The sequence below is a fragment of the Cyclopterus lumpus genome, chromosome 14, assembly GCF_009769545.1.
Source record: "Cyclopterus lumpus isolate fCycLum1 chromosome 14, fCycLum1.pri, whole genome shotgun sequence".
Classification (NCBI taxonomy): Eukaryota; Metazoa; Chordata; class Actinopteri; order Perciformes; family Cyclopteridae; genus Cyclopterus; species Cyclopterus lumpus.
Genome location: NC_046979.1, coordinates 20,821,588 through 20,834,702, shown reverse-complemented (window position 1 = coordinate 20,834,702; position 13,115 = coordinate 20,821,588). Strand labels below are relative to the sequence as shown.

Sequence of the window (13,115 nt, the reverse complement as noted above, 5' to 3'; positions counted from 1 at the left end):
AGTTGTGTAAGACCCGGCCCTGTATTCAATGAGTCATATTTTTTTCTTCTTTTAGCATTATAAAGAAAGATGATGGATAGCCTCTGTCATGCCGTGATGCTTTTAAACAGTGTTACCGAGCCAAACCTTTCCCGTGTACAGGGCATATGGCCCCGTGCTAGTGAGCTACATGTGTGTGTGTGATCTGCAGTTCATTTCATTGTGGTCTCTCCATAATCCTTGTAGAGCTGCAGAGATGACAGCAGGTCAATTTACACTGCAAATGCTTTACGAATGTCTCCACCTTGTGGATTCTAGCCGAGCCAACTCAGCGTTAGGCTCATGCAGTGGAGGCTGCTTTATTGCAGCAGCCGCATCAATAATACTGTTTATAAATGCTGCATACAAATACCATCTTATTGCTTCTAAATGCAGCATTTGAAAGCAGTTCAGCATATTTGATTGGTGTATACGTGCATGATTCATACAATTTCTGTATTCACATGGTTGAATGTAACGTAATGCAAAGTGCCACATATACATGTGGCACTTTGCATTACGTTACATTCAATTATATTCTCTAGTCTATTAGTTATATATAGTATCATTTTAAGTGTTTCAACAACAATGACAAATGTCATCTGCTGCCGAGCAAGGAATGCTGTTTCTGTAACTTTTCTGTACATTTTAAATAAATGCATCGGTGACAGGTTAACAAATGACTGAAACACTGACCTTCCACCTTTTAATAATTCCTTAAATTGTTGTAATATATATAAATCAAATACAACTGTTAATAAGGAAACCAGAGCAACTACATACAGTTGACACCTTCTATTAGTGTAAGTTTTGTGTTACAGTGTGTGTGTGTGTGTGTGTGTGTGTGTGTGTGTGTGTGTGAACCTAATGCAGATCCAACGCAAACCACAAGCAGTTTTACTCTATGAGATAGGGAATACTTCTCTTCAGAAAAAATATGTATGTCTGTTTTGCTAATTAATTTTTTTCTCAGTTAAGCCTGAGGCACATTTGAGGGCTCAGAAGGAAGTGGATTCTTAATTATGCTTTGACCACTATGAAGGTTCACGGTTCAGCTTTATGGACTTGATACAACACACGATTGCCCCATGAAATGCAGTTGTAGTCCCCTCCACGTGACAAACAAAGAAAATGTATATCAGATATTCTCAGAGAATAGAATTTAACAATAAAAAGGAACAAAGTGTATAAAAGGTATACCACAAAAGGAGAAAGTAAAGGTATAGGACAAAATCCCAAGGGAGACATAGATTTTGCACAAATTAAAAATAGCACATACTGCTCGTGTTTTTTCATGTCAAGGAGGTTAATTCATAGTTCAGCTGCCGTTGACATAAGATGGAGCCAGAGCCAGCAGTGCTTATGGCTGGCAGAGGGCCAGAGCAAGGCAACAGGGGGCAGCTTCTACGTCTGAAGAGGGCACTGCTGCAGGACAACACACTGCTTCCCAATTCACACATGTCTACACAGTGGGGGTGGACACCATTTACATTCAATGCCAAAGCTTTGTCGTTCAAGTGTTTAATGCTTTGAGGCTGAACAAACAGGACAGCCTATGGGGAGATTATGTAACAGACTTTCAGTAGAACGATCAGCTGCCAATTGTCAACATGTGTTATGTGGACAGGTGTTTAAAGGGCCGTTTACAGTCCTGGTTGTTTTACAATTTCCATTTGAGTGAAAACATTATAATTGTGCTTTGAGTTTAGCAGTCTGGGGTCCTGGACTGCGTCCCAAAATGACATACCTACATGCTATACTATTTTTCAGAATTGTGTGCATGTTGCCATTTTCTGCACGTATGTACTGGAGGCAGAACCCCAATCGTAATACTGCAAATACTTAAATATTGCAATATTTTCCTTAGCGGGCCAAATGCTTGGTCAACATTTGTTTCCTTTTTTAGCGAAATCGTGACTTAAAAGACATGTATTCAAATGAAATCCCTTAAGTCTTTAAACAAATTAATGTCCGTATAGAGTCAACGCTTGTCCTCCACCCTTGTGCCCCTGCATTGTGGGTTTACTGACTATGTGAGCTGAACTCTGACTGCCTGATAAGTAGCAACATTAGCTCTTTTATCGCCTCTAATAATATTACTGCTCTAACCCTGGTTACAGGGGCAGGCTACTGATTTTACACATAAAGGTCAGTTTACACAGTATGAAGAGCATTATACAGCCTGTGAAAACAGTCATATATGTTATTATATGCTGCTTGGATTTTGACCGCTTTTTATCAAAAAAATTAAATACAAATTTGCCTCTCACGGGTCCCCTAACTTTATGGAGCTGCATATCTAAAACCAATCACTAGAATACCCTTTTAAATGGGAGGACATATTAAAAGAGCCAATTGACAACCTGAGTATCCTTTAATTGAACCATGCATTCAATGCAGATTCAATAAAATAAATAAATGTGAATGCAACCTTGTGGAACACAAAGTGAGGACAAGCCTATGAAGGTCAAACTTACATACTATATATGTATATATATATATATAAATTTGTCCCCCGGGTTGTGGCACTGAGCCAGGTGTGTATGCACTGTGAGGAATGTGCAGTGATCCACGGTCACATACTGTACTCCAAGCCTCTGGAATGCCTGCGCTTTATTCATTCAGATGCACCGATACATGTTTGATACGCTTCAATAAACATTCTCCAACTAGAGCATGCTGTGTTCATGTGTTCGGGTCCAGTTAATCCTATTGAAAGGGCCGTGGCCTATTTACTGAGCAGCAGCACATGCATGACTCACTTGTTAATACTGTGGTGCAGGACCAATGCCCAATCCCTAATCTCCCTTTACCTGCTGTTTTCTTTGTGGAAGGGAGTTTATAAGCCTTTTTATTCTGAGGATAAACAGTGTGAAAATAAAGCAACTGTTCAACCTGCGTGTACAAAAACAGCACAAACGTTTGTTCTCCTAGTATTGGCTCACTCACTACATCGGTGCAGCTTAATTTCATTCTTTTTTTTGCAAAGTTTAGTAAAACCACTTTTGTGGAGCTTGGAGAGGTCTGGTCTGACTCGATGAAATTTAATCTGGGTCCTGGGTGGGCGGGGGGGGGGGGTCCTGTTTGACAGGGTGCAGATGGACCAGGGAGCCTGGTACAATTATAGCCTCTTCCTGGCCACACTATACACGTGACCCTGGCGGCTTGAATTTCAGTCCAACCACCAACGGGTCTGCAACAAGTAAAACCCTGCAGGCGTCCAAAATAAAGTTCAGATTGCATAATATCCAATTCAGCCTATTTTAAATCTGCATAATCATTATTTACACATATTATAGCAGTTTTTTTTATCAGCTGAAAAAAAGGCCTCAGACGTCTAGAGATGAAGTGTATTCTTTAAGTTGCATCTTTATCTTGCAAATGAAACAAAAATATCCCCTTAAATGTTTAAATGCTAAATGTTGCGTGTGTGATGTGCATCTCCAGGCTCGTTCTCCACTGACAGGTGTTGAATTTGATGTGGGAAAGAAGCTGTAAATATAGTCGGATATAAAGGTGTTATTTATAGGGGCTCACTATGTTATTGTATGTGTTTGCCAAGCCCATAATGTTACTCTTCCAGGCAGGTTTCATTGAAATAGGTTAATAATGAAGGAACTGCAGACAAGTCTCACTAATTGTGCCAGAGATATATAAATTGTACATTTCGGCCATTTGGGACCAGTGTGCCATAGCACGCTCTCACTTCACACTCAAGAGAGGGTGACTGGACGCAGCTGCCGCTTGACACTGGGCTATTCTGACACAGGTCAGTGCAGTTGGTGTATAGATTCCTCTCCGGGGGTCGAGCTGGACACGCCTCAGAGCGTCCTGCAAGGCTACAAACTAATGCTCACTTCCTCTGACATACGGGGGGAGAAGACAGAAATTGTTGAAATGCAACATTCCGAGGTTTCAGGAAATAAATTGGGCCTCATTCAGCAACAATATTCTCATATATTTTCACGTCATTTTCTGTTGAGAACAAAAACAAGAGTGGTCAACACCAGATGCACCAAACGTAACTTCCCCGACTATGAAAGGACAGGTGTTGTGCCATGTGCCAACACTCTGGTAGACACCCTAGAATTGGAGAGATGCTACCAAAGACATCTGTAAAAAGAAGAACTTCCGCAGGAGAGAAATCAAGGTTCAGAGCATCAGTCCTGACATTACAGGACTATGAAAAAGCATCGTAGATCAGTATGTAAGCCATAAACACCCAATATCACCCACTATTTATATTGTCTTAATTGGGTTTGTTGCACTAATAGTATTTATTTCATAATCGATAGATATATAGATAGATAGATAGATAGATAGATAGATACTTTATTCATTCCCAGGGGGGAAATTTGTTAATGAAATGTTCTCTTACCTAAAAGAGCAACAATAAGAAATCAATGGCTACCACAAAATAAGAACCAACTGTGGATCGGAACAAAAATCTGTAATATCGGTTCCTGCATGAGGCCCAATGTGTGTAATGAAATTATTCTCGCTGTAACCACATCATAAAAAAAAAGAAGAACATCTCAGAGGCCTAAAAGAGATTTCAGCATCTTGTGGAGCCTGAGAAACTTCCTGGCCCGCATGAGCACACACCATCATGTCACCGCCCTGTTGCATAACTGTTCTGGACTGACATTATTCATTTGCTCTGGATGAAATGTCAGCCAGCAGTGAGCTGCTCTCCCCGGTGTCACATTAGCAGGTAATACCACTTCCTTCTAGGGATTAAAAGTGAGCGAACCCATTGCGAGTCTTACTGACATATATACCAGACATGTCACATGCAAAAAAAAACAGGCATCTCCACTGTGCTTCAATTGTATGCACAAGACAAAACCAGTGTTCTATGCCGTGGTGGACATACAGTATGTGACGGCAGAAGGGCTGAAGAATTTGGCAGGGTTGGGTTGGGTTTTTGGGAGGGAGGGGGAGTTGTACAGACAGGGGGAGGGGAGGGGTGGGGTGGTAATGATACTGAGGACTGGAAGAAGCAGGTGTCAGCCAGTCAGCTGCCAGGCAGAGATGGCTGGGACATCCCACAGACACGGACGGTTCCTTGCTTGCTGGGATGTCCCCCACACCCACCCCTTCTTAGAACAGAGCCTGCGATAACACTCCTATGGATCCCCTTTTAATTTGGTACCACACCTTTCGTTGTTCCACCAGTGGTGTCTCCGGCAACTTTCTCTCCAGTGTAGATGGATTTGGATTTGATGAGTAACTTTTTATTTTGGGTACAGGCCAACGAGCGTGGTGTTCCTGAAAAAGTTGGGGGTGGTGTAGCTTGAATTAGAATTTGGCAGGTATGGATCCCCGTGGACCAGAACTGGATCAAAGAGCAGCCATGTTAGAAAGCAGGGGTGTTTTGTTTACATTTTGATCACGGATTGCAGCGGCAACGCTCAGCTTGACTGGTGGCCTTTAAACCAGACAAAAAACAAAGAAAAAAAGAATCTTTAAATTCTTCTGGACAAAACTGTAAGAAAGCAATGTGTGAAGCCGATGCGGAGCAGATGCATTGGTGAAATAGTGTGCGACATTTGAGCAACACAGTATCAAAGATGAGAGCTAATGAAGCTAATGTCAAATATGGCATCATCTTTCATCCTCAACATTCTGACATTACAGTCAGAGATTCGATGCTTGATAATTGCCATATTTCATGGCTGTTTTGAAGTAGTTTCCTGTGCAGGTCTGTGGGGGTCAACACAGCAACAACATCTGTACAATCTAATGCTATCCAATAAAATAACCTTTCTGATGTTATATTTCTAAATCAAAGTTCAAGGTCATTAAGTCGTGAGGTCAAGGAAAGATGTAAAGGAGAATTCATGGTCCAGTGTACCCGATTCTAAAGGAGATAAGGAAGGAAGCATTGAAGCATTTTTCCTGAACATTTAAAGGATTCGACCAGCTCTCATCATGGCTGCCACTGAGACTTTTTTGGGCCATTTCACTCAGTTAGGAACCTTCCTGAGAAAAAAAGACAATTTGACTATGGTCCACTGTCAGGAAGAAACCAAGCAGAGTGTAGGCCGTCAGGAAGGTCTTCTGGTCTGGGAGGCCCTTTAAGATGGCCTGATTTGTCTGATTGTTTATTTTAGTCCACGTCATTCTTCACTCAGTCATGCACCCTTGTTATCACATAAGCTTGATTTAATTTATCTCAGTAGTTCACTTAAATGACTCCCTCCTTTTTGTCTGAGCCTTGAGCCAGTTCATGACACGATTCACCCCAACAAGCTGCTGCTGTTGTTTATAGTGTGTCTGTACTTTCCATCGTGTAAAACTGACCATTCTGCCCTAAGAGGGTCATTACTCATCATCAAGGAGGTATCCATCAACCGTTAACCATTTAGGATTAACATACTCAGTGTTCCGCCTCCCCAGATATCAGTCAGAGACAACTCTGAAAAAATGTGTTTTTGAGCAGCATTTCTACGTGGCAGCGATTGTGAATACCACCTCTTTCTAACCTTCACGCCTCACACAAGGACCTCTGATCTCCACGACATGGTTTGCAAAAGCTTCAACAACACCCCCCCCCTCAACATCCCTCGGCCTCCCCTCTCAGATACTCCACACCGTCTGGTTCTATGTATGGGCCAAGGGTGGGCGAGGGGGGAGAGGAGGTGGAGGTTGGGGAGGAAGGTGAGAGGGGTGAGAGTACAGCTGCAGTAGGCCACCCGTCTTGGATGACTGAGATGTAAATGCGTACCTTTCATAAACTGTTCTGAGTATCAGTACAGAGCATCTGGCCAATGGGGGCGCAGCAGGCACTAAAATGGACAAGCCAATGGCTGACTGTCACCGGGTATATAAACAGGGAGCAAACACCTCCAGAGTCGGGTGACCCTTATTTTGGCTGTGGTGAACAGGATCTGATCCCAAGGATTGTTACCTCTGTTCTTGTCTTCTGTGAAGGTAAATAAATATCACCGATATTATTAGTTTTGTGGAGTTAAAGAAGGAGGGGAAGATATTAGGAGGCGTGTGTGGATTCGGACAATCATTCAAACATTTAGAACAGAGAAAACACAACTCTGTCGGTTTTTTTGTTGTTGCCTCTGATGAAGGATTTTGAACTTAAAGTCTGTGATGAAATCAAAGGAGAAATGCACAATTACAGGATGTTTGAATCAATATGATGCATTCTGGGTAAAAAAAACAACAGGGACCTACTGGGTATCAGAGGTCATTGAATTGTGTCATCATAAAAAAAGACAGCTGCATCAACTTGTATCACTACAAATATTTACGCCCTCATTTGAACGCTGAGTTATGTGGACAGGTGCCCTGGATATACAGTAATTGATTTTAAGAGTCAACTTTAAGATGGCCTTTTGGCCTTTAACTTAACAAGACATTTACTCTTCGGCAAAATGATAACCACATTCAAAATGTCACTTTCCTAAACCAATTTGGCTCATTGCCAAAACTTGGATTGCATTTCATGTGATGTCACAAGTGCGTCATTGCATGTGTCAGTCTTTTATTACTCATGTGAAACAAATTACTGGACAAAAAGGTAACTTGTGTCGACAACTAGGAGTGAACAGATCTGCCTGCAGCAGTGGGATGAAGGGAGGCATCAGCAGCCGGTTAGCCTTGTGTCAGGAGTTCGGCATAGCGACAGCTTTAAGTGATGCACTAAGTGTTTGAACCTGCAGGGTTTAGCGGCGATACAAGCGTGATACAAAAAAGGTGCAGTGTTTTCAAAGGGTGTACGTATGTAAAACATGACCAGCAAAGACTTCTTCATTTCTATCTAGGTGTCAACGTGTGAATTGGAGAACTGGGGTTGCCAAAATAATTAAAATACTACTTATATATGCTAGGGACATTTTAAAGAAACGTATACGGTCAGATGTGCTGATGCTAAAAATACCCAGGCAACATGTGCTCCTGCCCCAACTCTATTTTAACTGGACACTCGAGCCGCTGAGAATTGAGTGACACTTGTTACCAGGATTCCTCTGCCAACACCAGTTACACTGCAGCTGTCTCCCAGAAATTCCAACATTTCCAAAAGATGTTTTTTTGGGTAGAGTAGTATCCAAATAGGACAAATTGTTTCTTGATTATCCTGAGCCTCTGTTCAAGTTTGCTCATCCTGTGCCTCCCTCTCTTTGCAGTGTTAGAAAGCAATCATGCCTTTCGGAAACACCCACAACAACTTCAAACTCAACTACAAAGTTGAGGATGAGTTCCCCGACCTGTCCAAGCACAACAACCATATGGCTAAGATCCTCACCAAGGAGCTGTATGGCAAGATTAGGGACAGGCAGACACCCAGTGGCTACACCCTGGATGACGTCATCCAGACTGGTGTTGACAACCCAGGTGAGACCCGAGAGACACTTCAATGTCGACCAAACCATCTAGCTCTACTAACTGAATAAAACTTCCTTCACATTGCATTTCTTGGTTAAACTGGTACAACAGCTCTCATCTTTTCTCCCATCTTCTAACGGCTGCTTTCTCCATTCGCTCCCTGCCTTCAGGTCACCCCTTCATCATGACTGTTGGCTGCGTCGCTGGTGATGAAGAGTCCTACGAGGTCTTCAAGGAACTGCTGGACCCCGTCATCTCCGACCGTCATGGTGGATACAAGCCCAGTGACAAGCACAAGACCGACCTGAACTTCGAGAACCTGAAGGTGCAGCACGCCAGTTCGTCAAAGAACAGGGAGCCCTTTAGTTCATTGAGTAAAGACTCTTCAAAACAGAAACCAGAAACACTACACTGGATAGGTTCAGCTAGAAATATAGGAACTAACCACACGATGATGCCCAGTGCCCTACATTTGTATGCTTCTGTTTCGTCATTAGGGTGGTGACGACCTGGACCCCAACTACGTTCTGTCCAGCCGCGTTCGTACCGGCCGCAGCATCAAGGGATTCACCCTGCCCCCCCACAACAGCCGTGGGGAGCGCAGAGCCATTGAGAAGTTGTCTGTTGAGGGTAAGTTATTAATAGTTTGAGACCAAAAGGTATACAAAGGTACAAAGAGTGGCCACAGTTGTAAATAAGAATTTGTTCTTAACCTGTTTCGCCTGGCTAAATAAAGGTTAAATAAATAAAAAATAAACAAAGGAATGGGCAGTAAGCAAGGCCTTCCTCAAACAATAGGCTGTGCAGAAGAAGATGTCCCTTTAGGATAAGAGGTTGAATCTACAGTAACCCGACAAGGAAACACTCTTGTTCTGCTTGTCCATTTAATGCAAAATCAGCTAAATGTTAATTGTCAGGAGACACTCTACAAAGCTTCACATGTTGAGATCTATCCCAATAGCAAAGAAGTACAATCAGTCTCCTAATAGTACATGTCTCCCTATAGCTCTGACCAGCCTGGATGGTGAGTTCAAGGGAAAGTACTACCCCCTGAAGTCCATGACTGACGCCGAGCAGGAGCAGCTGATCTCTGATCACTTCTTGTTTGACAAGCCCGTCTCTCCCCTGCTGACCTGCGCCGGCATGGCCCGTGACTGGCCCGATGGCAGAGGCATCATGTGAGTACCACCAATCACTGTCAGCGGGCCAGCACTGGAAATACCGTTCACAACGCTCATCATGTGACGGCGTCACCTGTGTTTTTGCCGCATGCTGATCCTTTGCATCCATCTCCATCCAGGCACAATGACAACAAGACCTTCCTGGTCTGGGTGAACGAGGAGGACCACCTGCGTGTCATCTCAATGCAGCCGGGCGGTAACATGAGGGAGGTCTTCAAACGTTTCTGCGTTGGCCTGCAGAAGGTACACATAAATAATACAAGGTTAAAAATCAAAGATTAAAGCGAGGTGTGGATCTGCTGGATGCAACTCTGACTCTTCCCTTTTCTTCTCCCAAGATTGAGGAGATCTTCAAGAAGCACAACCACGGCTTCATGTGGAACGAGCATCTCGGCTACATTCTGACCTGCCCCTCCAACCTGGGTACCGGCCTGCGTGGCGGCGTCCATGTCAAGCTGCCCAAGCTGAGCACACACGCCAAGTTTGACGAGATCCTCACCAGGCTGCGTCTGCAGAAACGTGGAACAGGTACTAATTGATCCACTCTTTAGCTTGTACGCCTGGTAGGACCATTACGATCTCAACTGAGATGCTACAGAATTCTAGACCTAGAGGTGTGATGCGTAATCCGAACATCATCCCTTGACCTTTCTTCCTCTTCAGGTGGTGTTGACACTGCCTCCGTGGGCGGTGTGTTTGACATCTCCAACGCTGACCGTCTGGGCTCCTCCGAGGTGGCTCAGGTCCAGTTGGTGGTTGATGGTGTCAAGCTCATGGTCGAGATGGAGAAGAAACTGGAGAAGGGAGAGGCCATCGACAGCATGATCCCCGCACAGAAGTAAAGGGGGACAATCTTGTTTTTATCACGTGACCATTCATGTGCAATCGAGCCAGCTGACGGGCGTGCAGAGGAAACAGCCGCTCACCAAGAGACTCTTGACTCTGCTCACCTCTTTTTTCCTCCTTCCAGCTTTTTTTTCTTTCCTCCTTCGCCCTTTTTTTTTTTTTTTTTCACGTTCTCCTGTGTTGGTTGGTAACATCCTGGGATCGGCCTCCACTGAGCCGGGTTCGCCTGGCAGACGTGGCCTCACCTACTTTTTCTTATAAAAAGTAATGATTATTGAAGGCGTTCATACTGCTCAATAAAAAAATAGTACCCCATAAAACATGAATCATTATGATCTTTTGTGTTGCAGCATGAGAAATAACCATTCACAAAGTATAATCTTCACAAATCAATACTCACCGTGTCAGAGGATCCGAAGCCATTGACAAATATTCAGATTGTGTGTCGCAACTATGACAACAAGACACCAAAAATGAAAGAAAAGAAAATGCCAACATCAGTGAATTTTATTAATCTTCAGCTCCGTGTTCTCCTTATAAACCACAACCACTCAATCTCAGTTTACAGTTTGTTTCTGAGGGGAGGAATCAAACAGTAGAGCAGTGTAAAATTAGTCATACAGGTCAAACTGTGTGTGTTCTTTAATCTCCTTTGCATATAACATCCAGCTGTTTCCAAACATCTGTTTGGAAACGACAGTGCATGTTAAATACTGAGCCCCCTGGCGTCCTAATACTGTACCATCTGAAACCAGACCAGTCTCTGAGCAAGTACACGTTTACTCAACAAGCAGGTCAACCAAATCTTTTCAAGATTTTTTCACAGTAGATTCCACCTCAAGACAATGTTCAGCCACCTTATACTAAGAGTGAGTTGTTTTACACTAAGTTATTTGCTTTTTCCGCCTGTTTCACCTCGATAATTTCCTCCGAAAGGCTTTGCAAATAGCCTGATTCGTGTTTGCCATCAGGAGACAGTGATGTGACATTTCTATGGCTTGAATGCAACCCAGGGCTTTTGACGCGTTCGGGGCTTATTATAAATTCAAGTTAAAGTAGAAGCCGCCCAGTTGATCCCCAATGTAAGTGTCCTTTCTGGACTACCACTGAATATTTCTCTTACACACTGTGTACATTGTGGTACATTTCATGACATGTCTGAAACTATCCTCTAACAAACAAGTTGGAGTGAAGTCACTGTGTTTCACCCAAGCCGCCCTGTTTTCTTTTTTTGTGAACAGGGGGAAGGACCGGCGCTACATTTAGCACCGCTTCTTTGCATTAATTCATGTCTAAAAACAATCGTGTCTGCATTTCACAAAGCTTCCAATCCTAGGTGTGCATCATGTTTCATTTTTCCCCTAAAACCCAAACTCTGAAGTCATGCAGGATTGCAGGTTGGTTTTGTTCCCCATTGTCACTGACAGAATCTGCTTTAAACTAGAAGTACTTCCCTTGCTCTAGCTATAAATAAACCTTGAGCTCTAAGATATATACTATATTCATATATTTTATATACAGCCATCAACTGACTGATATAAATCCTGTTTTTTTAAATGATATTATTCTAAAAAATAAATTAAGTTCCTGTGCAAATATCCACAAATTGAAGTGTTTCACATTTAAGACATTAGCACCCTCCAGTGGCTAGTTCTGGGTATTACCTGTACAGGTACACTGGAAGGAGCTGATTCAAGTCAAAGCAAAGTGCATTGAGGTCTATATTACCTAATGCTAATATACACCACAATGAGAAACGTCCAGGGAGATGACACGGACAGACTCCTGGTGCCCACATTGGTGTCTGCTTCTCACCCTGAGGAGGTCTGCCCCCCGAAGTGCTCCGTGAAACAGAACACGCCAAACAGGACTTAGAAGATGTCATACATGGGTCTACAATGCGAGTGTGGACGATGGCTGAGTGTCGCCCCGCGAGAGAGCAGGGTCTCAAACAAAGAGCTGAGGAAAGCCAAACGCTCGTTGTGACGTTAGAAAAGAGGTGGTCGTACGTGCGCAGGTGGTGAACAGGGGTCACGTTTGGCATCCCTGTTAAATGTAGGGAGTTTGGGGTGAATGGGGGGGTTTATGATGGGTGAGCAAGGAAATGGGGGTGGGTCACCATGAGCAAAGCCACAACTGAGAGATAGTATTAACAGTAAATCAGCAGCCAAACAACATGATCTCTGTAGCCTACGTAAATATCACAGTACGTTATTCACTAAAAACAGGGAGGGAGAATAGAAAGCTTTCTCGTTTTTTTCGTCTCTCTCTTTTTTCTTTTTTTTACATTAAATATGCACTGTATGAAGGCGCCGGGGGTTGTTTTTCGCTTTAAAGGCAACTGGACTAACAAGAAGAAAACACTGTGCACACTGCCTTCGTCGTGCATTTTCGGATTCGGAAAACACTCCCCCCCTGATCCCCGCAGCCCACAAAGTCACCGACAACGGACGGGCCAGTTCATAGACTGTGCCCTCAAACACGTTTAGAGGTGCGTGTGTCACTGAGAGGTTTTCACTGCTCGGCCTGATCCGCCTTTTGGTGCTTCACATCGACATACTGAGATGATGGCACGTGGCACAGAAGAGAACCCAAAGAATTGCACTGCACCGGAAAAGAAACCAGAGCATTGCTGGTATTTTGCGGCGGGACGACTGCGAGATTTTCACGGGGCAAAGTTTGCATTACAAACCACGTTGGTCGCTCATGCGCCACCTTGAACAC

The 13,115-nt window shown here is 43.6% G+C and overlaps 1 protein-coding gene across 2 annotated transcripts; it reads left to right on the top strand.

Moving 5' to 3' along the window:
* Window positions 1-4,682: 4,682 nt before the first annotated feature.
* On the top strand, window positions 4,683-10,606 carry ckma (creatine kinase, muscle a). Of its 2 annotated transcripts, none has more exons than XM_034549953.1 (8): window positions 4,683-4,732; window positions 8,166-8,373; window positions 8,535-8,689; window positions 8,862-8,994; window positions 9,371-9,542; window positions 9,665-9,788; window positions 9,884-10,073; window positions 10,209-10,606. In XM_034549953.1, the coding sequence occupies exons 2-8, from the start codon at window positions 8,181-8,183 to the stop codon at window positions 10,385-10,387; spliced, it is 1,146 nt and encodes a 381-aa protein (XP_034405844.1). In that variant the 5' UTR covers window positions 4,683-4,732; window positions 8,166-8,180; the 3' UTR covers window positions 10,388-10,606. The 2 variants fall into 2 exon arrangements, with proteins under 2 accessions (XP_034405844.1, XP_034405845.1); XM_034549954.1 differs by lacking the exon at window positions 4,683-4,732 and adding an exon at window positions 6,886-6,954 and having other exon boundaries at window positions 10,209-10,387.
* Window positions 10,607-13,115: the final 2,509 nt, after the last annotated feature.